The 27,726-nt window shown below is 31.7% G+C and overlaps 1 protein-coding gene across 5 annotated transcripts in view; it reads right to left on the minus strand.

Moving 5' to 3' along the window:
• Window positions 1-13,554: 13,554 nt before the first annotated feature.
• Window positions 13,555-27,726, minus strand: part of LOC118204684 (oxysterol-binding protein-related protein 11-like) — a 135,636-nt gene continuing 121,464 nt past the window's right edge. For all 5 annotated transcript variants that reach the window (XM_085821178.1, XM_085821179.1, XM_085821182.1 and 2 more), the window contains one exon: window positions 13,555-27,636. In XM_085821178.1, the coding sequence (XP_085677304.1) occupies window positions 27,586-27,636 (51 nt within the window). In that variant the 3' untranslated portion in view covers window positions 13,555-27,585. The remainder of the gene's footprint in view (window positions 27,637-27,726) is intronic.

Here is a 27,726-nt window from a genome sequence, read left to right on the forward strand (position 1 = left end):
ATGGGTCCCGTATGATGAGGACCTGGGCTGGAGGTCCTTCGCCTGGTGTGTCTGTCTGTCAGTCAGCGGTCACCCAACCATAGTACCATCACGGCAGCCAATGAAATATATAGTAAAATTCATAACCCATATCCGTTTTACCTGCATTATGAAATTAATAGTGCTTTTGAAGGTTTAAATTTAAATCTGAAGTTATGGCTTACGAGATAAATAAACTATAAAATTCTCTAACACTCTGAAGCCTTAACTGTAGAAACTAAGGAATATAAAGATGAACTACCGATCTTTTTGTATGCGTCGATGTGTGAATTTTGAAGGTAGTGCTCAGGACCTTCCGAAAGGACGCCATATTATTTGTACCGGCTCTTGCCTGGAAAGATGTTAAGGACTATACTATACGGTGCAGTTGGTGTAATTTGCGGCCTGTGATCATGTTCGTAAATGACAAATCAACTGGCGAAGATTCTGCTGGTTTTAAAACCCATCCGGCGCCCGTACCACATATTGGATATAATGTAGTAATTACATATTTGGAGAAGTTCTTGAACAGGAGGTGCAGGCTTGGGTGGATGTAAACAATTCTATTCCCGTCACACTCCTTCAAGATCATAATCGAACTGCACAGGGGAAAGAGAAAGATAATGATGATGAGGAAATGGAGGATAAAAAAAAAAAAAAAAAAAAAAAAAAAAAAAAACGACATGGCAAAATAAAGTCGTTAACGTAGAAAGAAGCTGACGAAAAAAACTGCAGACTTTCATAATATTTGTTGAGCGGTGTTCACCTATGCCAGTACGTGATGTTAGGAATCTTCACGGAACACACAGCGAATTTTTAAAACTGCGGGGACAATCTCGTTAACAGGCACCCAGTCAAATTTATGTGAAATCACATTAAGAAATTTACTTTCGTGTGATAATACATATAGGTTTTCAAAATGTTTTTTTTTAATTATATTTACATGAAATATTAATGTGCATGTGTTTCACTTTTAAATAATCTATAAAATGTTTCGTATTACTTATTTAATAAGTGCCGATAGATCGAAAAATACGGCCAACGGACTCAGCATGCTGCAATTTCTCCAGATGGCATTACAAAACATCAAAAGGAAAGTTCTGATGTTATTCATTTCATGCATAGAGGATAATGAAACATTCATTAAGAGAATGGGAAGTACAGCGATCAACATGGCCGCCCAACAGGTTAACGTCGCTGACTGTCGTGTCTGCCGGCCCGGGATCGAATACCGGAGAAAATATGGATGTTTGTAAATGTGTCCGTGTGGCATGGGGTCACTCTAAATATACGGCGAGCCGAAAGTCCTCTCGAGAGGTTGATGGTAGGGGAAGGAGTGCTCTCCATCAAAATTGGGGGGCGGAACTGAGCTAAATCGCACTGTCACCTGTAAAGGGCTCAAGACTTCCCAACGATAGACATAAACTTGCGCTCCTTGCCACGAGGAATTCCGTAGATATTTCTCAGATAAGTGAGCATTAGCAACAACAGCGATCAACATTTCAACTACTGGAAGTTCAGAGCTCACGCTGGCAGGCGGCCAAAAACATACATTTTGTCACACAATGCTAAAATAAGCGAGCAAAAGCTAATAAAGAAAAGAAATCACATTATTCTTGCATCTCCGGATATTCGGAGATACAAAATAACAACTCCCTTCCTCAATAATTAATCCCTAATAAAAGAAAATAACTTAACCTTATTTGAGATGCATAAAAACAATGAATTAACACGTAACATGAAACTACACCTTTAACACAATGCAAGGCTCACCCTAAAAAGTTTTAAGTTTGCTTGTCCCTAATGGCATCGTTAAAATGTCTGCAGTCATTTCCTCAGGAGACACATATCGGAGTATATAATTTTTATCTTTAACAAGATCTTTCACAAATGATAATCAGTGTCTGTATGTTTACTTCTCCCATTGCCTTTGTCCTTAAGGCCCACCAGCGGCCGAGCGGTAAAGTCGCTAAACACTTGTAGTTCGGTCCGAGGTTCGAATCCCGCGAACGGGCTGGCTGCATAGGCGTTTTCGTGGTTTTACCCATGCGTAACGTGTATACGAGCCAGTTTCCCTTAGGAAGTCTTCCACGAAGGCATTCCTTCCCTTAGGCAGATAGCCCTAGTGTGCTTTGCCATAATTAAATACACCAACACCTTTGTCCTTATTTAACATTTTGATGCAACTTTCATTATCCTCATAGAAAATGCAAAAAGTTTAGTTTCATGTTTAGTTCTCCCACTGCCCTTTGTCCGTATTTAACATTTTGATGCAACTTATTATCCTCATAGAAAATGCAAACAGTTTAGTTTCATGGAAATCTTGCGAAAGCCTTTTAAGCCAAACTGCTGCTTTGACAAGAGCTATAAATTCCGCTGCAGTCATGTACGATTGCTTTCTGCAGTTCTACGTAAAACACTGCATTGGAAGAATCTTTTGACCTGAGTCCAATTGGCTTTAAGTTTTGACACTTTTCTGGCTAAGACGGAAACAGCAGCTGGCATGTCTGGTATGGTATTGACTGCTACGTACAGTAACGACCAGGACAGGATTTAGATTTGACCAGATCCTCAGCTATTTGAAATACGGGGCCCTTTATGAGGAATACGAGTCAATATGTTTTACATAGGATATAGCACAATTTTTGGAGTGGCTCGAAGAAAGTGGGGGCCCTAAGCAGCTTATATGTAAATCTGGCATTGGTAACGATCCTGTTGCCCTTTCACACTTCTTAACTTTAATGTAAGCTTTGAATCATTCTTTCGCTTATAATATCCTAGATCAACAGGAAACGTAGATATTTTACAATCATTCATGTGATATTGTTTTCCTTTCTTGAAATGTATCTTGATTGGTCTATGTAGAAGATTCCCTCGCTACCACGTTGTAAACGTACTCCTAAAGATTCCCCAAACTTTTCAATGTGAAATGTTTACTCATTTCATTTTTTAAATTTTCGAGTAAAATTTCTGCGCTAGCTGCAAATTCTTCTCTATCTTGTCTTGTTTATAAACAAGGATCATTTTGACTTGGTTGAAATCTTTTACTTAGAATTTCAGTTTTCTGTTACATACCTTTGTCCCTTGCTTGAGTCCATTAAGTTCTTTACAAGCTTACAAACTCTGTCACCTTCTTAAATCCGGGAGATTGCTTTATGTATATAACACGCAATTAATCTCCAGTTAAGTATGCTGACTGGATATTACCTGTCCATGGCACAATGGCATTTTTTTCTGCTATGGCAAGAAGCATTCTTAAAGTAGTTGGCTTGGCTACAAGAGCAAATACTTGAACACTGTCGTGTCCATATCTCTGCTGCTATCCTTGACCAACCAGTTTAGGTTTGTAACGGGAAACTTTTCCTTCTTTTCACCCTGTATACCTATTTGCAACCTTTGATGGTTTTACCATAAGAAGCATTTGTCAATGTCCATGTGCCATCCGTCTTTAAAGCATTATCTATTCTTGCGTGTCGTCTTTCCATCTTTCTTTGTTGGCGCTTGAAGAAAAGCTTCATGACATGATGTTGGATTTGCTGCTTTCTCCGACTGAGTTGTGAATTAACAAAGATTGTATCTGAAAGGCGGTACACTTTTGTTTTGTCATGAGATCGTCTCAGTTCTGTATTTTCAGAAATATACTGAATTATCTTTAACCCGTTCGTGACCAAGGTCGCGTGAACGCGACGCAGCGATTCCACTCTTATCAGCCCAGCGTCGCTTCCACGCGAAGAGCTCCGATTGATATGGAGGCGTAATGGCAGACCGCACATTGAGTTGAACAGTGTTAAACGAATGTCGCATACTGCGCATGCCCAGAAAACAATTTGGCGTAATTACTATGTTGGCGCGATTTGAAAAGTAGATAAATACGGTATATGGTAGATGTACCGCCATCTGATTGTAAACAAATCTGGCGTTTAAATCTTCCTAGAGTATAATGTAAATATAAATTAATTACTGTGTTAAAATACTATTTTTTGCTGTACTGCTCAAACAACTAGAAAGCTGAAATTATTGCGAAGTAATGTGAAGCAGTGTTTGCATTCAAAATGTAAAGTATAATACCTATGAAATTCTGCACATTCCTTTGGAACTGTACAAATTTTCGTTCAGAAAAAGACTGAAATTTAGGATATATTAGTTGAAAATTTATTCATTATACTTTTAAGCAATAAAAACAATTCAGGATTTACCATACGTTCCATTCGTACATACATAAAGAAACACTGAGGAATATAACAAGTGCTTGCAAATAACACTGAAGAAATTTTACAATTCCTTAATGCTAGTTATTAAATTCTTTGAAATGAGAAAATAAAAACGCGAATATACGCTAACAAACTAAGCGAGATACTCCAGTTTACAATTATTGAATTATAACATGTAAACAAATTACATTTAAATAACGAATTATTACGAACATATGTTAACAAATATTAAATGCACTGTTATTGACAAATTACAGTGAAATATATATTAGAAAAATAAGCAAATGCAATCGGTATGGACGTTAAAATAACTAATAAGCAAAGTTCCACAACATTACAGTTGTAAACATCATTCAAACACACTCGACATGGTGATCACAAATAAGCTAGCGTAGTGTTGCTTAGTCGCCAATATTTCTCCCCGCGCAAAGGTACACCATCAAGCATGCGCAGTAAGCGAAATTTGCTTAACATTGTTCAACTCAATGTGCGGTCTGCCATTACGCGATATGGAGAGACCAGCGTCGCGTATGCGTAATCGGAACGTTTTATTTGAATTTTTAAATGCTACTAGATGGCGTTAAACGGCAACGGTTTTCACAACGGTCGATTCATATGGTATTTGACCTTCATGAACGGGCATTGGTTCTATGCTTCTGTATTTCATATATTTATTGATGTAAACAAAGTGAGAATCACGGTTCTTTAAAGGGCTGGGATTTATTGCTCGCTGTGTTTATATTTTGACAGATTGTGGAAATTTATGGAACGTTTATTAGTTGAAATGTTGGAGTAGAATTGCGTTTGTCTTTTGAGGTTTGACAGAGCGAGATTTCGAAATAGATGAATTAATCAAATAGTGAAATGGAAGAAAGAATTTCTTCTAGTTAATTAATATAAACAAACTGTTCAAGTGACTTGTTTATTGCTTTGTTTTTTTCATTAGGAGAATATGGGGGAGTACATTCAGCGGATTAGCAACGGGTAAGAGTAAAATATTTATGTTCGGTTTTGGCGCCGTTTTTTTTTTTTTTTTTTTTTTTTATGTGTGTGTTTCGTAGAAGTTTAGGGATATGTGATCGGATTATATTCATTTTCAACTATATCACACACAGCAGAATTTTTAAATTTCGATTTTATTCAGAATATATTATTATTCTTAATTTCCTCTTTTTTTATTTTGTGTTTGTAATATTTGCAGCTTTGTTTTATTGTGTATAGTATTTGTTTTCATGTGCATAGCAATAATTTTAGTTTTTTGCATATTTCATTCATTTGTATTAACGTTATATTTTTTATTTTAATACATATTAAATAGAAGTATAGTATATATATATAATTTATAAATTTGGAGCCTTTTTATTAAAATGCTGATTTTATACGAATTTTTTTGTAAACTTAGGCTTAACTGCTTAAAATGCGCGGGCCGGTAGTGACGCTCCGTTTCAGAGCGTTCGGTCCCGTGACTGAGTTTTATTTCCGGCGCGCTGGTCCTCAAGGGGTTAAAAGTAGTTGTACCTTCTTGTTTATCCTTAGGATAAGGATCTTTTGGTATAAATCTCACATCCCGACTAATTATGGTTAGGTTAGGTTAGGTTATTTAATTACGGCAAAGACTCGAGGGTTAACTGCCTAATGGGAGGGATGCCTTCGTGGAGGACTTTCTAAGGGAAACTGGCTCGTATACACGTTACACATAGGGAAAACTACGAAAACACCCATGCAGCCAGCCCGTTCGCGGGATTCGAACCACGGACAGAACTACCAGTGTTCAGCGATTTTACCGCTCGGCCGCTGGTGGGCCTCGACTAAGTATGATACTGTCGGTATACGCCATTCCAAGGTTAAGCAAAATAACATAAAAATAAATAAATAAATAATAATTAAAAAAAATTAAAAAAAGTGCTTATTTAAGTCAATTTGCACGGGAGGAAATTAAAAACTGAAACTTAAAAATTTGCAACAGCTTGCTACAAATATTTAGTGGGAATGACGTAGGATAAATTTTCATTGATAAATTTATATATTAAAAAATAATCAGCACCTTCCGTATTAAGTTTAATATAAGGCATTAAAAACATCATAGTTTAAAAGACTAGGCATGAAGAAAAATTATAATCCTCTCTAAGACGACCGCCTAAGGTCTGTGGTGTGATCGTCTAAGAGAGGTGAAGTTCAATACTAGCGTTTATTTATATTCTTGGAAATACTTTTTTTGGCCAGAAGGGAGTTACTCCAGTAGAGGTATTAGTCTCGAAATGGCCTTTTGCATCGAATCGCTAAAAGCGTTGAATCACTTTTCAAACTGTTTCCACCAAACATTATCGTCCTTTATTATACTTATAGAAATTAAATAATAAAGAATCTGCACGAATGTATGTATGTTTCTCGCACTGTGAAAAAAATACGGTACCTAAAGCCATCCAATTTTGAATAACGTAATTCTCCACCCGGATATTGGCACGCGGAAATCCGAAGCTTTATTATCTGTTTCATGTTTTGTAAAATATTAACGAAGTTTTGATTAAAAAAAAACTCAACGATTTCAAAGCTACAAATGGCAACACATACAAAATTTTTAACTCCAGCCCGCGAGACTGTCTGTTAGAAATTCTAAAGATATGCTATTTTTAAATATTTTTAGCCCAAATGCTCTTGAACATCTATGTGTGCGTAAATGAAAACAACGCCTCTTTGGGCATAATACAAAATCTTAAAGCTTCCAATTTTTTAGTCCAAAGGGGCAATTTGCCCAGAATTTCGTTTTGGCATTTTGCGTCGATTCACGACAAGCGTTGTTTCACTTTTCAAATTTTTGCCACCAAATATTATCGCCCTGTATTATATTTAAAGAAATTAAATAATGAAGAATCTGCATAAACGTATGTATGTTTCTCGCACTGTGATAGAACCATCAAAATTTGAATGACGTAATCTTCCCATAGAATATGAGCATATGGAAGCCCTAATTTGGAATCTGTTTTATTAGCGATCTCATTTTTTGTAACACTTGAACGAATTTTTGATTAACAAACTCAACGATTTCAAAGTGAGCAATAGTAACACAATACGGGAGGGGGGGATCTCCAGCGCGCGAGATTCTGTATCGGAAATTCTAAAGATAAGCTCATTTTAAAATTATTATTGCTGTTGAACTGAATTTTATGGTTTGAGTACGTAGAACATGGTATTAAATAAATAAAGGTAACACACAAACGTTAAAAAAAACGCCCCTTTGGGCGTAATTTAAAATCTGAAACCTTTTAGATTTTTAGTCCAAAGGGGCAATTTGCCCAGAAGGACTATTAATTTCGTTTTGGCATTTTTCGTGGGTTTACTACAAGCGTTGTTTAAAAAAAAAAATTTTTTTTACCCTTCCAGAAATGGTCATTTTAGAAAGGTGGTCTCCATAGCAGAGTGTATTATATGTTGTGTACGAAGACTAATGATATAATATGAAGACTATCGAGTACAATAACGGTTTATTTGCTCTGATAAATTTATGAATATCGGATAAAGAGGGGAGGTCAAAGTAATCATACCATAATAAACAAATAATTTGGTACTTTTCCGTTTCGCCGGAGCAAATCTCGCCAAGCAGACTTTATTGGCGACAACATACAGTATACACATAAAAAATGTTAAAAAAATGTTAGTTCTAAGAATTTTTTATTTTGAAGGCATAAACATTTTAATATCGCTTAAAATTTTATAAAAAAGCCAACAAATAAAGACAATAAATTTGTAAAAAGACATTAATTTAAGAATTTACTATGCTTTCATGGTTCAACATCCTGATTCGCCGGTTCATATCACGTGACCCCAAGCGATCTCATCTCACATAAACTACTCTACAAAAATCTAATGCTCTCAGTAATTATCTACATTAATTTCACGCTAAATCTTAATTTGGAACACAAGTTTAAATCCAAGCAATATTTCAATGCGTACGAATAGCTTACTCAGAAATTATGTAAAACTGCAGTGCTTTACTTCGCTAATGCATTCTCATTAGAATTGATGAATTTAACCCTTGACTTTACCTTTTCTATATTTTCGGCTTCGGGTAAGCGCTGTGATTGCATCCTAATTGATTTAATTACCGAAAATGGCCTTGGACATAAAACTGTACTATCTGATAAAAATTCTATGTAATTATATGCCAGTATTGAAAGAAACAATCAATCTGATAAGAAAACGCTGTGACTTGTTTTGAAAATGAGACGTAAAAGGTTACCAGCGAGAATAATTCGTTTGGCATCTGTTGTACCATTATTGGCGACTTTATCGCTTGCGCCGGCAAAACGGAAAAGTACCAATAATTTTTTTAAATCTGATGCATATTATATTAAATAATAAGTTAAAAATATTTTACCTCAAAAAGAGCCCAACACATTATTTCTTAGTTTAATAATTAATCATGTTGAAATTACATAATATTCATAAAAGTGAAGCAAGAACCTGAGTTAGGCGTAGATTTTTTAACATGGAAATTCAATCGCTTTCGAGGGCGAACAAAGTCGTTCTATTACCAGTAGAAAGAAATCTGCAACTGAAAAATCAAGGTTACGAACATATTTTTACCCTAAGAAAGTCGAGAGTGTACCGCCATCTGTTGGTAGACACTGGAATGTTGTGTATAATGTTTCAAGCTTGTACTATAAATGAAAACTTGCGGAATAAATCTACCTTTTATCATTAATTTTGTGTCTTTTGAAAATATGAATACGACAGACAAGCGATCGAGACCACACGGTTGTGACACTGGCAGCTGATGAACGCGTTAACTTCAGAAATTGCCTGCGCATGTTCCGTTAATGATCACTTGCGTGAGAACTAGCTTTACTATCAATATACTTTAGTTCGAATTCTTTTACATATTGTAAGTATGTTTTCGTGAGGTTGAATTAAAATATAGCATTAAAAGTTAAAATAATTTCGTTTATAAGAATCACTAGAAAATTAAATTTTCTTATGAACTACCGCCAGTAATTAACAATATGTCCAAGGAATCTAAAAACCACGTGAAACCAAGGTAGTCCTTCCTAGCGTACAGACAAAAATTTAGAGATCCTCCCTTTAGCGCGAAATGCGCCTACACTCGAATGGCGCACAAATATTTATAATTATCATTTGAATGTATTACTTAATAATCATCAATTAGATAGTCATTTAAATTAATTTAAACTAGGTCAACTAGATAGGTATATTATTAGAAAATAAAATAAAGATTTAAATTAACAAGAAATGCATTCTTTGCTTTTAAATCACTCAGTTTGTTAAGCAGTTATCATTTGAAGGCTTTATTAACCCTTTCCGGCATGCTACCTTTTAAACTTGGAGTTTTGATGATAAATAAAATAAAATTAAAAAAAAAAAAAAAAAAAAAAAAAAAAAAAAAAAAAGAAGGTAGGCAGTCTAAATTAGGCCTAGAGGAGTACACAAGTAAAATTTTATGAAGATAGTACTTATCTTTTAATTCTCTGAGTGTGCCCAAAGTGGCACACTGATTGAATAGAGCTTCAAAAAGAGTGCTGAAACGAGCATTGTTGTCAATGAACTGACCGATGAGATGCGGAGAAACAAAGAATACAGACTCTCATTTGTCCTAGATTATCGGTGAGCCCGGTCTGGGCACACCTAGGGTTCCCTGTTTGATTTTAGGCAAGGTTTAAAGGTAAAAATTTAAAACTAATATAGAATAAGGAGATTAGCATACAGCCAAAAACTAACATAGAAATTTCTTTTCAAACAATTCCTTTTATACCCCCCAAAAATTTGGAAGATTTCTTTGAAAAATGAGGGTCTTAAAAAACTAAACATGGCTAAAATATATGGAATGGCTTGTGTTAAGCTGCCATCTACTATAAATAAAGAAGGTTCAGAGTAACCTATAAATCCTTTTTCATTCAATTTTCCTGTGCGTACAGAAGGAAATTTTTAGGTGTGTCCACATCGGACACTCTGTGCCGCAAAGGGTTAAAGACCTTATGGCAAGTGGAATTGCAACACTTTTGAAAATGTTATTCTCACAATCGTGTGTAAGGGGAAAAAACGTAATATGTATCATGCAGTTCCAACACATAGTAGACCGCGAGGACGATAAAGAGTATGATAGCATAACTTAACATAGCAGCACAAAAATTCGGAAAAGTCTTTGATGAATTAATACGTCAATATGAGAACATTCTAAATTGTAATTGCATGTGACTTAATACTGAAATTTTCCATGTTTAATAAAACATAATGCATGTTTCATACGCAACAATGATCGAGAAATTATTTATTTCATTATTATTTATTTTGAGAAAAAATTCAGATTTATAAAGGTTTTAACGAGATACACTGCTTAATTTTCACTGGAATACGCTGTAATCTGTCGGAATGACTTGCATTAATCGACAGCTTTGTAATTAAATTACAGTGTCACCTATCAACTAAAACCTTTTTTACACGTTGGATTCTTTTTGTAACGCTGCCACAATAAAATTTCCCATTTCTTTGATACAATCGACAGGAAGTAATATGTCAAAATCCCCAAGTGATTTAAAAATTTATGTATAAGAATAAAACAATATCATAATCAATAAAACAAATTATAAAATATTATTTCAGTAACAGCTATTCTTTATTATTATTATTATTTATTAAGCCCATTTTGGTGGCAGAAAATCTTCAGTGGAGTCTTTCCGAATTTTCAATCCACTACGTTATAGTTATCATTCATGTGACTTGGAAAATATTGCTATTGCACGAAATATTAGATCTTTAATTTGCCTTCCTGCGCGTTGCACAAAATCAGTCTCCAGAATGCACCCATTCGGTATGACATCAAATATCAATTTATCTTTGAAATAATATCGGTATTTCTTAACAAGCTGAGCGATTTAAAAGCAATAAACGCATTTTTTAATAATTTAACTCTTTATTTCAATTTGAATTAATAGCATATCAAATTCAAATCAAGTTTAATTTATGATATATATAATAAATAATTTTTATTAATATTTATAGCGTTATTGTATTTAATAAAATGTTTTTAACGCTGTATATTACATACCTCCACACAAAATAGGTTAATTTCCACCCATACAATTATCTCTAAAAACTAGGTACGTCTTAGAATTCGTTAAAGATATAAATACTTTTGATATCTAACAACGTAGGATATTTTATCAATTATGGATGCATCAAAACTAATATTTACTTTGGTTCTTTCGCAAAGAAATCACACAATCTTTATTTGGTACTTACCTACTAACGCACCCACCATAGTAGAATTCGCCCATTTTCAGAATGTGCCATACTCTGGCAACCATGAGCATAACCATTCTTCTGGGAACCATACTCATAACAGTCCTTCAGTCAAACAACGTCGCCATTTTTGTATGCGTTCTTTTTTTCTTGTATTCCAGTTCCAACGGTTTTTATAAACAAATCGTGATATTTTTTGCCTTAACATTTAAAATATGATCTTGTAGAATTTACCAGCAACGGAAGAAACTGCGCTAAAATTTCAGCAGGAAAACAGAATTTTGCTGAAAATTTTCTACATGAAACAAAGAGGAAATGCGTTTTCTTGAAAGTCGTTGTTGCCACCAAAAGTTAAGCGTAATTGATGTTTATGTGAACATTTAAGGAAATCTAAGTCAGAATGGCGAGACACGTGATGCGCGAATGTAATACGGTTATACCAAAAGACAAAAATGCAAAAGAAGGATATCATGCTATGGAAAGAATTAAGAGTTCCGAGTAAACCGGGGCTCGTTACTGAACATCACATTGGCTCACTCTTGGAAACTCAAATACTGACTTTTCAAATTCCACTTTAGACAAGCGGTTTTATCAGCAGGTGTGAGAAGATGCAAACGGCTGGTCGTCTGGCATAGAAACTAGCATGATGGAGTCTCCTATTAACAGTTTGTCTTGAAACTGGAACTCCTGTGGCAGGTGTGAGCGCTGAACAGAGTTCTCTGGCACAACTGTCCCTTTGATGTTGCGCAGATTTTGCCAAAAATTGGTGCTGACCGAATGGTTATTACCCTTAGTCGATCTTGTAATGGTTGTTGGGTAACATCTCCCGTACTGTGAAACCTCTGCCACAGTCTTGAGATTACACACTGAGGCACATTCAGAATTTGAGACACTTCGGTTTGAGACGGTCCACATCCCAGCAATCCAATAATTCTTTCTCTGTCCATTCAGAAACATGCCCTTTTTGCGTCTTTGTGTATTCCTTCGGTCTTTTTGATCGTTCGACTCGCTTCACAGCACAGCAGTTGCACATAACTTGCCTAATCTCCGTAAGGCACGAGAAATGGTTTTATACTTTTTCTGACGCGCGCTTGCGCATACCGACCCGACGTCGACTGAAATGTTTTGCATATGCACACTGTTTCACTCTCAAACAAACGATTCTCCAAAAGTGATTTTGATTACTAATGTTCTTCCAAATTTTACGAATTATGCTTAACTTTTGGACACCGGTGTAAAAGTTATATTTTTAAATGTACAACGTATTCCTCATTTAATAATTCAATTTTATATTTTAAATTACTAATATATGTTTTCTTTTCATACGTTGATAATGTTTACCGACTTAAGATAAATATCAAGAGTTTGGTAATCTTTCTAAACAAAGGCGTGAACTTGCACCCGATAAGTAACTTTTACCTTTTCATCCGTAAAAAATTTCCCGTTTGCATTAAGGTGGTTGCGTTAATACGTAAGTATCCTTTATTTTTATACAAGATTATCGCATACAAGTTTGTTATGCATGTCTTTTAACTCTGAACTAAAGTACTGTAACTGCAGAAAAACGATATACTAGCTAAGAGCGATTATTAGGTGTTCGATTTGGAATGTTTACGAACGGAAAATGACATCTGCACTCGTGGGCTTTTGAAAATTTCAGAAGTTTACCGCGAAAAAGAGCTATTGCTATGTTCGAAAGGCCTTTACTTTGTTTACGCTTTATCAAATAATTTGCTGCTTTTTCGTTGTTCTGTTTTAATTATAATTTTTTACCTAATGTGAGGAAAATTATAGTCAGTATGTTTACATTACAAAGCATATGATTAAAGTCACCTCTTTCTTTAAATTCATAAATTATTTAATTTAATTATACACTTGTTATATATATATATTTAAGCTTTATATAATAGCAATTTCTTGCAAATGAATTTATGAATATAATTTTCTAATTATTACAGACATAACTTAATTGTTTCAAAATTGAAGTTTTGTTAATTTAATCATTTAGATATCGGACCGCTTTCATGAATTACACAATGAGACAATGGTATAAAAAATTAAATTTAGCATATTACACAAAACTAGTTAATTTCCTTTATTACATACATAATTTTATAATTAATGGTGGACAGATGCATCGTACTCTAACATTATGCAAATACTATAAGAGATGTATTAAAAATAATGCAATCGAATGTACATATAAATAGGACTTCATGAAAAAAACTGTACATTGCATAAAACAACAGAAAAACATCACTACCTAATTAAATGGATAAGGTGTATATAAAAACAACATTTAAAATTTTGGTTTAACATTGACAGATATACAAATGGATTTAACTTTTGTGCATTTTATACACTTAAGTATACATTATTGTACAAAAAATGGCTGCATATTGAGCAAGTGTCCTTAAATTACAGTTCTCTATTTTGGATAGTACCAAAGTATTAATTTTCTGGCACTAGTATATATAAATCTACAGCACTAACTACTCTGGGAATAAAATACTTTTCACAGTATATACAGGAAATGAAACTTCAAAACAACCTAGCAGCAGCTGGTTGCATATATGATTAGTATTACTAAAAGCACATAAAGATGATTAAAACTCTAATATTTATCACAATTTTAAAATTATTTGTTTAACTCACATTCTGTCATATAAGAGATTATTACTGGTTGTTTGTTGTAAAAAGAAAATTTTCTACTTTATAATCAAACGGCACTCTTGAAGTTAATTTTATATTTAGATAAATCTAGCTTATTACTTTACAAATAGTTTATCAATGAATATGGCAGATATAAATTGAATGAATATATGAATGTTTAAAACTTGAATCATGCTGCTCTATTTCCTCTATCATAAAGCATTCTTAGTATTTTTCAAGCACCACTTTCAGTAATGCATTCTTAAATACAATCAAGGAAAGCTTTAAATTAAATTATAACCTTATTACATATTTATTTATGTTAAGCTTAGCAATAAACAATTTACAGCACTATTTTGTTCAATGTAAAAATTAATATTAGTAAAATTTAAAAAGTGTATTTATTTAGGAAAAAGAAATTATTCCATAAAATGATGCAAAATAATAAATTACAAAGATGCTGAATTAATAAAATTTACCTATTATTGAATACGCAACCATAAACAAGTATTCAAGGTAGGATAATAATCAAGGGAAAGTACATGACATATCTCATATGATGCAGCAATACAACACTTTTCCCAAGCATTAAATTAGGGAACAAATGGAAACATTTAAATAATTGGGTTGTTAAATGCTAATCATGCTAAAACATCAAACAGGCAGAAAAAAAAATATAAATGGTAGGATTCAGTAAAGGGATTAAACTTATCAACTATACCAAAGTTCTAAGCAGCATATAGAAACACATACAAATATCCAAAGCAGAAGGAGTTAATAAATGGGAATAAATTTAATGATGCCAAATTTGACAGATATTCTTAAATTAACCAAAATAGTCATACTTTTGTAACATCTGGAAATGAATTTGAAGTTTTGTGGGCAAACGATTAAAAACTAAAAGTTGTACTTACTCAACATTTTGTAATCTATTGATAAAAATCTATTTCTATCGATATCTGTAAAAACCCAGAATACAGAGGGTGTTTGTTCACACATTTTTGTAACGATTTTGATTTTTTATAACTGAATTTAAATTTAATTTTAAAATACAAACGTGACTGGCATCCAATTGGACTAAGGTTTAATTATCGTCTGTAGCATAAAAAATATTCTTTTCTTTAAAATGTCGCTGAAAAATAAACAATGAATCGAAGGCTATATTTTTGCGCAGTTTGAAGAGAAATACTCTAATTCAACTATTAGAAAAGATGTGAAAAGCATGATTTTAATATTTCTACACGTAAAATAAGTGAGATAATTAATATGAAAGGAAAGAAACGTCAAAGTTTGCATCTGACTGGGAAAAAGGCAAAAAATATATACCCAACAAAGGTACGTACAGCTCTTATTGAATCTAATGTCGCATCTCACGTTTTAAACGAAAAATCCAGCCTCCCAAAAAGTTATTGCAAAATTTTTAAATATCTCTGTAGGAACTGTGAAGAAAATCATAAAATCTGATTTAAAGTTAATCAAAAAAAAAAAAAAAAAAAAAAAAAAAAAAAAAAAATTGATGTTCATCGCCTAACGCCGAAACATGTTTCTCGGCGTAGGACTACGTACAGATTGCTGTATGAAAATTATTTGGCAGGTGAAAAATAAAAATAAAATATATAATTATAATTGATAAGGCTTGGATATACTTATCTGACTGCAATTTGAAAAGATCGATTTACTACCGAAAAAGAGGAGAAAAAGATGTTGGTTTAGAGAAAACAAGGAAAGTTTTTTTTAAAGGTTTTATGGTTATTACCGGTTCTCTTATAACGGAAAACTTAAAAAAGAAAGTAGAAAAAAATGTCAAAATTAATTCGGATTATACCATACATCCATTCTTTATCCAAACAATCTTCACTGTGTTAGGTTCCATCCGGACAAGGCTCCAAGCCATACCTCAAAATCTACTGCTCTTTTTTTTGAAAAAATGAGAAATGAAACCGGATTGAAACTATTCTCTTTAACTGCATTCCACCCAAGTCCCCTGATGTGTCTGCTATGGATTACTATGCATCTGGACTTTTAAAACAAGCTCTTTATAGGTAGCATCCCAAAACATTGGATGGACTCTGGTAAATTGTGAGGGAGGAGTGGAATAAATGAACCTCAATGTTTTAAGAAAAGCACTATCCTGGAAATCAAAATGCAATATGATAGCTGAACAAAAGGGCTATCAGACTGAACATATTACAAAATAATATTCTAAGGTTTGTTTATATATAAATCTTTGCAAATTCGTTACAAAAATGTGTGAACACCTTCTGTATATAGTTTGTCCTAATTAACCTTTTAACACAATAAAACCAAATTTAAAACTAATTTTCAGTAATAAATATTTAGGAAAAATATTAATTATCCTATCTAATTGATGGATTACATGAACTTGAATAAAAGTAAATTCAGCTTTTGCACTGAGTAAAAAGGAAGTATTTCAAGGGATAAACAATATAGTTTTGCCTGCCATCAAATCCAGTTAATGTGAAAAAATTGCTCTTGAAATAAAGCATCCTACTGTCTCTCTCTTAAAATGTATTGAGTTATATTATTAAAAATTAATACTCAAGACTGAATTCTGCTAACTATTAAATCTCGAGCAATGTATTTTCCGCATAAATTTTTATAGTACTTACATTTTCCAGCTCTTCCCTAGCACTAAGGTTTTATTTGTTGCTCCTAGTTTTGGTTTTATAGTGATTTCTTCGGCATTTGTTGTATGTAAATGTACATTTTGACTTCAAAATTTCACAATTCCTTTATATTTTAGGTATCCAGTATTTCCAGTTTGCTATTTATATTGGATTCTATTTAGATGAATAAATAACTTTTTTTTTTCGATGAAAATACATTGCTTGTCTCTGAGAGTGCACTCATTTTTATAATTTGGAATAACATCCAACAATTGAATTCTGCTAATTATTAAATTTGCTCAAGAAACTGCCATTAATTTTTAATGCAATGAATGCATGCAGGTAATTTATTATCATTAAATTACAGCCTGCATGGTTTATACCATGCAAGCTGTTTTTTTCATGTAAATGAGTTCCCAAGTTTCAATTTTTTATGCATTATATGCCGCCCACATGGGAAAGTGGTTAGTGGCTTGGACTGCCATACAGAAGGGCCCGAGTTCGAATCCTGGACAAAAATGTCTGTGCATAATAATAAAATGTCTGTTCCTTCTAAGGAGATAACAGTGGCTGCTTATTAGGTGCCTCCATAATAAAATGACAACTGCTTCTGGCCTTAGTAGTGGCCAAAGCCTAAAATGGCTAGTGCCTGCCATAAAAATTATGAACTTTCACACCAAAAATGGAATGCCATATTCTAGCCATAAAATTGCTAATAAAAGTATGTATTGAACCGAAGCTCACTGGCAATTTCAGACTGAAAAGTGGTCAATATCACTGGATGAATTCAATGTTTTTTTCATTCTTTTATACACCTGAGGAATACTCTTCACCAAACTATTGACAATATAGAATAGATGATGTCAAGAAATCGTGGAGAAATGTGGTATTTTATATCTCTACAAAGAATAGTGCTGATATTCTTCACTAAATTCTAAAAACTATTTTATAATAAGGAAGTCATGGATGGCCAATGTATGCATTCAACAATGTTTTAGAATTGGCTGCAATCAGTGCTTGGATTATGTACAAAGAAACCACAGAAGGCACAATTCTTAGAAGACAAATTTTTACTGCTACTTTCTGAAGAATTTAGATGAAAACATGCGACACCAAATTGTATTTCACGCTTTGCTTCATTAGTTTCTGGTCAGGAATAAAATTTTTGTGTACAATGAAAAACTGGAAAATTCAGTAAAAACAAAACTGATATATGCTACAAATGCAAGAGATAAGTTTGTTAAAAATGCAACAAGAACACTTTATTTCTCGACAAACAAACAAAATGGCACTTTTTAGAATTTCATATATGAAAATAAAGAACTGAATGTATAGTTTATTTTAATGGCAGAACTGAGCAATTTTTATGTACTTCATTTCAAATTAATGTAATTTTCAAATTTTATTTTGTCTGTATTGCTTATGCATAACTTTGCAGATGTATTCTCATATACTTAGGTTACAAGCAATACCAACATAACTTACTTTTATTTAAAATATTTTTTTCGATATCATTACATATGCTCAAAACATTATTTTGAAATATGCTGTGGTTTAATGTCTGTGAATAAGAAAAGTTCTAAATTAAAAAAAAAAAAAAAAAGTTAAATATATTAAATTCTTGATTTTAACTAAGCCCATTAAATATCTCTGTAGTAAGGAAAAAATTCCACCTTTCCAATATTAAAAGAATATTATTCCTCAGAAAAATTATGCTGAAATTTCCTATCTTAATTAGATCAGTTTTTAAGATACCTCCCCAAAAAATTCTTATTGCAGAAATATATATAAATAAATAAAAAAAAAAAAAATGAGTTTAAAAAATTATAACTTTGTTTTTTTGGGAGTATAGAAACAAGGCATGAATAGTATCAAAATAGTATAAGTACAATACTCATTGTTGCCAAATGTTAAAACTAAATATTTACCATTAAATCATATTAAAATTGACAGTAAAAATATTTTGATTTTTAAAAACTCCTGTATTTCTTTTTGACATTTCTTAGCTCTCTCTCTTTTTTTTTTAGCATGAGATGCAAAATCTGAAATCTATACAAATGTCAAAAAGTCTGTTATCATTTAGATATAATTCTAATAAAAATACACAGAACAGTGATACCTCCGTGCTGTTAAAAAATTTCATTATTGCCTTAAGATGATGCAGATGATAGTATACTCTATATTATATATAATAACTAGAGTTAACAATTTTGCAATTGAACATATTATATAATGTTAAAATATGTTTCACTTATAACACTAATGGTGTAAAATAACACTTATCGCAAAATGTTAAAGAAATATAAAAACTTTTTTTTTCTTTTCTGAATGATTCACTTTGCTATGCTTATCAGCAATGCATTTTTATAACAAGAAAGAAAACTGGAAGATCTTAGGCTTTGTTAACCAATAACAAATTTTGATCTTCATTTGTGGCAGACAAAAGCCACTATATAAGAAACAGCAAAAGGTGCTAAAAAGAGTTCAATTTTGATTTTTACTACTAACATAATACTGCTGAAATTTCATCTTATACTAAGAATCATAATTTAAATCTTCCAAGCTTATTTTGACAGTTTTTCAACAATATTAAAAAAGATGAAAAGTGCTGCCTTATATAAATTTATTTTAGATGCTTAAATAATGATATTTAACATGAACTAGTTAATTCTTAAAAAAAATTACTATTCTGATTCTGTTTATAATGGATGAAAATGAATAACAGACAGAGGTTTTGGCTTCCCTGCTCCGGGAACTTAAGCCCACTACAGGTCTACTCCCCCTTTGGGCACATCGTGGAGGTTCAACCTCCACTATTACCCTCCAGGAGAGCAGCGCACCACCTGGAGAAAAACACCAGGCAGCACCGGTTGTCTAATGCTCCTACCAGTCGCTTGGGCGAGCCCGTCGCAGCGGGTCATTACACAGCGGCCCCGGGGGAGATCCCCGGGTTACTAGAACCACGCCGCGCTAGGACGTGCCAGACTCCGGGGCCGGCAAATAAGTGACCTTTCCCAGAGCCTTCAGAACCACCAAGTTCATAAATTTTATACCCCCCGTGGCCGAGACTGCCTAGGTACAGATCCTAGCCAGTAGCTTTGCAGAGTTCTCTACGTCGACCCCCGGGGGGAATAACAGACTGAAGCAAATTTGGGTATTTTTAGATGTAGTTGAAATGTTAGAAATAAGAGTGCATCATAAATCTTTCTGAAAGTTTCAGAAGAAATGGCAAATTAACAGCATGTGAAGAATTTAACAATGAAGAACTTTAAAAAAGGGTTGGGATCATCATATGATAATGCTGAAATTGACAAATGGGATATCAACAGATGTAAATTTTGATAACAAAGCTTCTTCTTTCTGATATTATCACAATTCAATACTCTATTAAAAGTTATAAAATTTGAGTAATTTACCTCTAAAAGAAAGCTAACACTAGATATTATTTTATGTAATTATTGAGTACTCAGATTAAAAATAATTTTACATTATTAACCTTTTGCAGTTACATGCTGGTACAGGCATAGCATTTAATATTTGGCTTCAAAATGACTGACTTTAAAGAACTAGTTTTCTTTTAATAGTCATCTAGCTAGTTATATTGCACTAATTAATTGATCAATTGTTTAAGTTACATATTTTTAGTTATTAAAATAGTTTTGTATAACACAGCAGTTCAAGTAGATAATAGTTACATGACAAAAAAAGGAATTTTTCTGGTTTCCTTCATAATATATATACAGTCAAAAGTCTTTAATCCGGACTCGTCGGGACTTCGGCGATTCCGAATTATCGATTTTTCCGGATTATAGATCATCAGTTTAAATCTGGTAAGATGGCATGCAGAAATTATAAAATTAAAAATATGAAACCGTAATTTATAAAATAATGAGCAATTATGATCTAAAGGGTATCAAAATTTACCAAAAAAGAAGCCTAATATTTATTTGTTTACTTTATTAAACATTTCTTTCAACGCGCGGATGCGTAAAGCATACCTTACGCATAGCCGAAATTAGAAAATTGCAACCAGAAAACTATTTGATTTGTATTCGTGATATTTATAATGACGAGGAATTTGATTTAAATCATATCAAAGACGGAGTACATCGAAATTAAATACTACATTTAGTAAGGAATTATAAGCACAATAAAATAAAAACATCTGCCCTGAAGATAACGATAGTGTTGACAGATCAACTTCCAGTTCATTGCGCGCCGCGACGTCCCCCCCCCGCGCAGAGCAGCGTGAAATTGATAAACAGATTTCGGAACGGTTAGATAAACAAAGGATATGCTTTTATCCATTTTTTGTAGCAATTCGTTTTTTGTTTGATGGACATCGAAACATACTTTCGTTTTCTAGATCCTTTGGGAGCTCCAGCATCGGAAATTCTATTTGACATAATCGAAAGTTCAAGCTTACTTTTAGAAAATTGCTCTTACAGTCTGCAAAAAATAATAAGCCGGATCCAATTCGAAGATTAAGGAACAACGCAATTATCAACATTAACTGAAATAGATAATTTTAGTTTATACCGTCCGTTATACATTAAACGCGCACGCGAAAACGTATTCTGCACTTGCGCACACGCATATGCGCAGTAGTCAAGGTCTTACGCGCACGCGTAAAACGCCTGTGCGCATGTGCCAACGCGCCGCATGCGCAGAAAGTTTTTAGCTTTGAGGTCCGGATTATAGATCATTCCGGATTACGGGTGTCCGAATTAACGACTTTTGACTGTATATATTTTTTTTAAAGTCCTGCTCTTTTTTCAGTCATACACGTATAAATTTTCAGCAGTTCAGTTTATTCATTCACTTTTAGGAAAATAAATTTTTTAAAATATTATTAAGCATATTATATATACAAAGCATTTACAGATTTTCTTTTCTAAAATATTCATCTTAGAAGTAGACTTCAAATTACTTCCTCAAAAATATGTAAACGATTTTATGAAAACACTTTCAGTCATATAGATATGAAGGCTCTGTAAGCTACAAAGTAAAAATTCTAATTAAATTACAGTAATACTCATTATGCTTAATAGTAAAATATTCAATATGCTTTAATAACTTAAATAAAAAAGCTGAATTCCTTTAGGTGTACATTTTGACCCCCTGACTGGTAAGGATGCCTTTATCCAGCTATGAAATTTTTCATCATTTGGTATATATCATCTTATTATTTAATATATTTTTCCCTCGGTTACTTTAATTATTTAGATAGTATCTTAATGAATGAAAAATTATAAAAACAGAGACTAAAATAATTGATTATATAAACGTAGCTAATCAATGATGTTAAATACAGCTCTTCATAAACAGATACAAAAAGTTATGTTCCTCAGAGGGTTAAGAAATAAAATTATTGACTTTGATAACTTAGATAACTCCATGCCCAATACTGATGAAATTTAGCACTACTATGAGCAAATTTAAGAAGCACCTACCTATAAGTAAAAATTGCTAATTCTAGAAACTAATTGCTTTTCATAACAGCAGCATTGCTATCTAATTTATAGCTGGCATGTTATATATGAACTGCTCATATTTATAATTTTGCTTTTAAAGAAATGGACCCTTTTTGAATTTAACTAACTAAAGCATGATGACTATTTTTATCTGAATTTTTGCTGTTTGAAGACCATATCAAGATCAGTTATATTTTGCATCCATACAATCTTTCTACCTACATTATTAAAACTGCTAAAAAATCAGTAATGGAAGTATATATATCTAAGATGAATATTTAAGGAAATGTCATCCTTTTCAAACACCCTACATAAGTAATGATTTTCATGCAGAAGAGAATACAAAATTTAACACACAAGAGGTAAAAAATCAATAAATTTATGTATTTTTCTCTTATATGCTAAAATTATATATTCCTTTTTCTTGATAAGGAAAATTATTACGAATTGCATCTACAATCCAAATGTTAGATATGAATGGCTAGTTTAAATGTTAATTTAAATCTTTTTCCTTTGCAAGGTAAGATGCAATATTTTGTTAGTTTTAAGCAGCAGTTTCTGACAAATATTCATTTTTTGCAATAACAAGGTGTTTAAAGCAAATAGAAATAATGAAAAATGTTACTGTAAGAAGTCTATTCCAAAACAAATTATTCTCTTTTAAGAATAATTTTTTTTTGTTTGTTTATGATTTTCTTCTGGAGTAATGTAAATATGAGTTACTATCATACACAGTCCCACACAAAACTAATTATAGCTAACCACACCTCTTGTTTATGCAGTTTGTCATTATCAATTATCCTAACCAAGAAAGGGAAAAAACTGTACAGAAATTTTTGTGACCAACAGAAACAATTTCAAAGGATTAAACTGCACACTGATATGTACTTTCTTTGTAATATTATCACAATTATACTTTTTAAATAAGAAATCATAACATCGCATTAACACAAAATTTCATGCATACACAGGGTGTTTAAAAAAGAATCATTCAATTAAAAAAAATCATAACTATCCAGCTTATGTTAATCTGTAGTACGTTAATCTGTGTAAAGGTAGAAAGATGGAAATCCCGAGTTTCATACATTTGGTAACTGGTAGTGTTAAAGCTCTTCCTTCACCCATCACTTCTGTGTTTGTCTAGAAGGTGTTAAAGCCTCTTTCTTCACCCACCACTTCAGTGTTTGTATAGAAAGCAACTTCACAATAGAAATCCTTTTGTGTTCTATGCTTTGGGAAGTGGGAGTCCGTAAGAATTATTCAGTGTGATTTTCATCGACAATATCCTGGTGCTATTCGATATGGAGTGCATTCGATGAAATTTCACATGCAGTTCGCAGAAGTATGCCGATACAGAACATGATATTCTTGCAACATCTGTCTTGTGTGTTTTCTGATGATGTTTATTTTTCAAACCGCACAGGATTCAAATGCTGCAAGCTATTCATAAAGATAACAGAATGGCATGCGGAATTTTGTGAATTCATCCTTCAGAATGAGTCAAAAGATGACAATTTTTTTTTAACATGCTAACATTTAATGACAAGATACTTTTCATTTATGTGGCGGGGTCAACTGCTACAATGTTAAAATATGGGGTGTAGAGCTGCCACATCAAACTGTACAATAAAGAGAGAGACTTGCAAAAAGTTAATGTTTTTTGCACTATCTCTCGGAAAAGGTGAATGATCCCTTTCTTCATACAGACCCTGTTACAGGAATCCATATATATTGATATGCTTGAAAACTGGCTTTTCCCAAAGAAACTGATTCAGATGGCTTCGTTTTCCAGCATGATGGGGCACCACCACATTGGAGATTGGATGTTCAAGTATTTTCGAACAATCGCGTTCCTCAATGATGTAAACCTGATGATTCAGTTAAACATCATTGGCTTCCGAGATCATTGAAGCTCTCAGTGTGTCATTTATTCTTGTGGGGATTTATAAAAGACTTCGCTTATGTGCCTCTAACTTTCCGCTACATTAGCAGAAGTAAAGATACACATAAAAATAGCCATGGATGCAGTAGATGCAGATATGCTCACAAAAGTTAGGAACAAATCTGCCTACAGTATAGATATATGCAGTGCATACAAAAGTGGACATACTGAGAACCTTTAATTTGGTTTATAAAACTAATCTTAAGTTTCTGTTTTCAGTATTTTTTATAACCTATGCATTTTAAATTGAGCGATTATTTTTGAAACACCCTGTATATTAAAACACAAATTAATTATTATTTTTTTATAGTCATTATTTCAGTTAGTAAGCTCAACATCATCAGAAAATTTGCTTGCAGTTCATTATTAATTATTATGCAGTTTATTAATTATTATGCAGTTTTAATTATTATGCAGTTTATTTACAGCAGTTCATTATTAATTCATAGTGCATATGAACAGAAAACACAAAAAGTAAAACTAGATGACATCCTGCCCTTGCAACACTTCAATAATTTAAATATGCTTATCAATTAAAATTTTTAAGGAAGTAAAGAAAACAGTAAATAAAACATAAAGTAATAGATAAGAAAAGTCCAGGTTTAAGTCTTTGATTAAAATTATCATAATATTAAAAAAGTACTGCAATTTGCAAAAAATACTGCAGTTTCAGACATGCAAGCTATTTCATTGAAATACCAGGAAAACAATATACAGGCACACATATTTTATTGCTTACAGAATTACCAAATTGACTTATTTTTTACATGTTGTCTGTTAATATAATCAATATATCAAGCTCATTTGTTCTGTTTACACAACTGAATTAAAGTTTGATTCAGTAATTTTGAAACAAATGAGCCCGAAATTTGAATTCATATTATTTAAATAATACTTCAGTCTGAAATTTAATCTTTTATATATTTTCAATATTAATGAAGTTAACGCATCCTTTTCTTTTCTTTTTCTTTTTTTTTTTAAACATATACAGGAAAGACATAACTACAAAATTTTCCTTTTCAAACAAATAAGATGTTTAAAACATTACTATTAAAAATTGAGTATTTCTTTCTCTAAATAAGTACATAAACAAAAAACTGTATATTTGTAAGACTTTTAATATATTTAAGAGCATAAAGAATAACATAGCATCTAATATTTATAAATTCTGGAGAAAATTCCTTAATTGAGTGAGTGGAACACAAAAATGCAAAAAATAAAATGTGTTGAGAATAATCATTATCCTATGAGCTCTTTATTACGGGCATTCACACAAACTTTTATTAAGAGTTTATATTTACATATATATACACACACAGGCAATTGGTAGTGAAAAGAAAAACTTCATTAAATTATTTATTTATTTATAATTATAGCAAAATGCTATGCAGATAAGAACAGATCTTTATTCTCTCAATCAAATTTGCTTTTAATATCTAATTTTGCAAAAAAACATTTACAATTTTTTTAAAATACATCATTTTTTAAATATGATTTTTTTAAAATATTTTCATAATTCTGATACAAGAAACTTATTTCACGTTGACTTTCTTTCATAATATTAGTCACTATATTTATTAAAAAAGCCACATGTTTGCAATTTGATGAAAGATTTCTCTCATAATATATATTGAATTTTAATATATTTATCATTTTTGTATATATAATGATAAATACTTATGTACTCGTTTTGGCAGTATACTAAAACTGGAATGATACACAGATTTATTTCACTAAAATAAGATTTGAGTAGGAAAAAATAAAATTTCTCATTTCCAAAATAGATGGATTGTCAAACAGGTATTTTAAACTTTATCCTACAAGAGTAACTTATGAATTTTGAAGCTAAAAATTTAAATATTTATGGCTGATAAAGTTAAATGCATAAACCTAAGGACAATTTAAAAATATCTTTATAATATTGACTGTTAATGGTAAATTCTATTTCATATATGCTTGTGTCTTAATTTATTACAAATGGTAAAAAAGGTCTATATAACATATAAATGGAAATTAAATTTAATATAAGAATTTGCTTGAGTTTTGGCAGTCTAGCATCAGTAACGTGTGACATACCACAAATTATTCCACCGCTTACCATAGGAAAAATGGCCTTGAAAACTATTACAATGGTTAGTTTTAAGTATTGATTCAAACTTCTGCACGTACAAACTTGCATAAAATACAGAATTCCCTCATAATTAAATTTTATATAAGAATTCAGTAAATTTCAAAATTCTTTTAAAAATAACACAAATTATAAACAAATTCTATCTTTAAGAGCTTATGGATGCTTTTAAAATACTAAAGAAGCATTTCTGACACAAGTGCAGATTTTATTTGCCAAAAATAGCAAAAAGATTGCTCTAAAAAATTATTTAACATTTAACCAAAATGTTAGTTGAAAAAATTTAATCATAATGTACAAGTTCATCTGCAGTTTTAATGCTATTTTATCTATTCACAGATATAATTCCATTAGCAGCAAACAATTTGGAACTCAGACTCAACATGAAAAAATCAGTATCATTATTTTATAAGAAACAGAGATATCTAACAACTATTAATAATAAATAGTTCGAAGTTATCCTTATTTCAGCCAAAGAAAAGAAAATGAATTGCGTGGAAAAAAAAGAGAAAGAATGTGACGACAGTATTACAAAACCAAACACTTTTAATTATACTAAGTATGATGGTTCATATTAGATGGTGAAAAAAACAACTACTTTTTTTAAAAAATTTGGATATTTTGATTAAATTACATTTAACAAAATCTCAACAAGTCTAAAAAACAACATTTCTGTACATTTATAAATACAAAGATATTAAAATACTAATTTACAACTTTGGACCCCCAATCCTTTTTACATTCTTTTTTGCATAGAATGTACATTCAATCTTTATCTTTCACATAATACATATCATATTACTTGCAGAATAATGATTAAGATTATATAAACAACTTATATTAAAATTTCATTTTGGTAACAAATTTATCTAACACGAGAAAAATCTTTGCCGTGAATAAATACAGTGCATTAAAAATGAAGAATACATGAATAAATACAGTGTATTAAAATTGATAACAATAATCGGTTTTCTCACAACAATTAAGTATTGTGTAAATAAATAATTATCTTATATTCTCAAAATAGCTGCACTTCATATGAGTAATTGAAGAATAAAATATAAGTAAATTTATGAATACAGTTTCAAGCTCTGTTGAGTAGAAATCAATGAGAAGCTAAATATCTATAATTATTTCTATAGAAAATTGAAATACTAACAGAAATTATATAAAGAAAATATCTTTATGTAACTTCTATAATTGGAAAGTTTAATTAAAAGAAAGGACTAGAAAACCAGGCAAATTTAATGACTTTTGCACACTTTCTTAGAAATCTTTGTCATGGTAAAGGATACTTGTATTTCCAAATAGTATTCTCCTTAAAAAATAACTGTAAAAAATATTAAAAAATCATGGTTAATGTAAAGTTTTTTGATAAAATGAAACACTTATTTCTCTCTTATGTGATTTCTAACAAAGA

This window comes from Stegodyphus dumicola, chromosome 7, assembly GCF_044657685.1.
Source record: "Stegodyphus dumicola isolate Sdum_Otavi_A_Nest chromosome 7, ASM4465768v1".
Lineage (NCBI taxonomy): Eukaryota > Metazoa > Arthropoda > Arachnida > Araneae > Eresidae > Stegodyphus > Stegodyphus dumicola.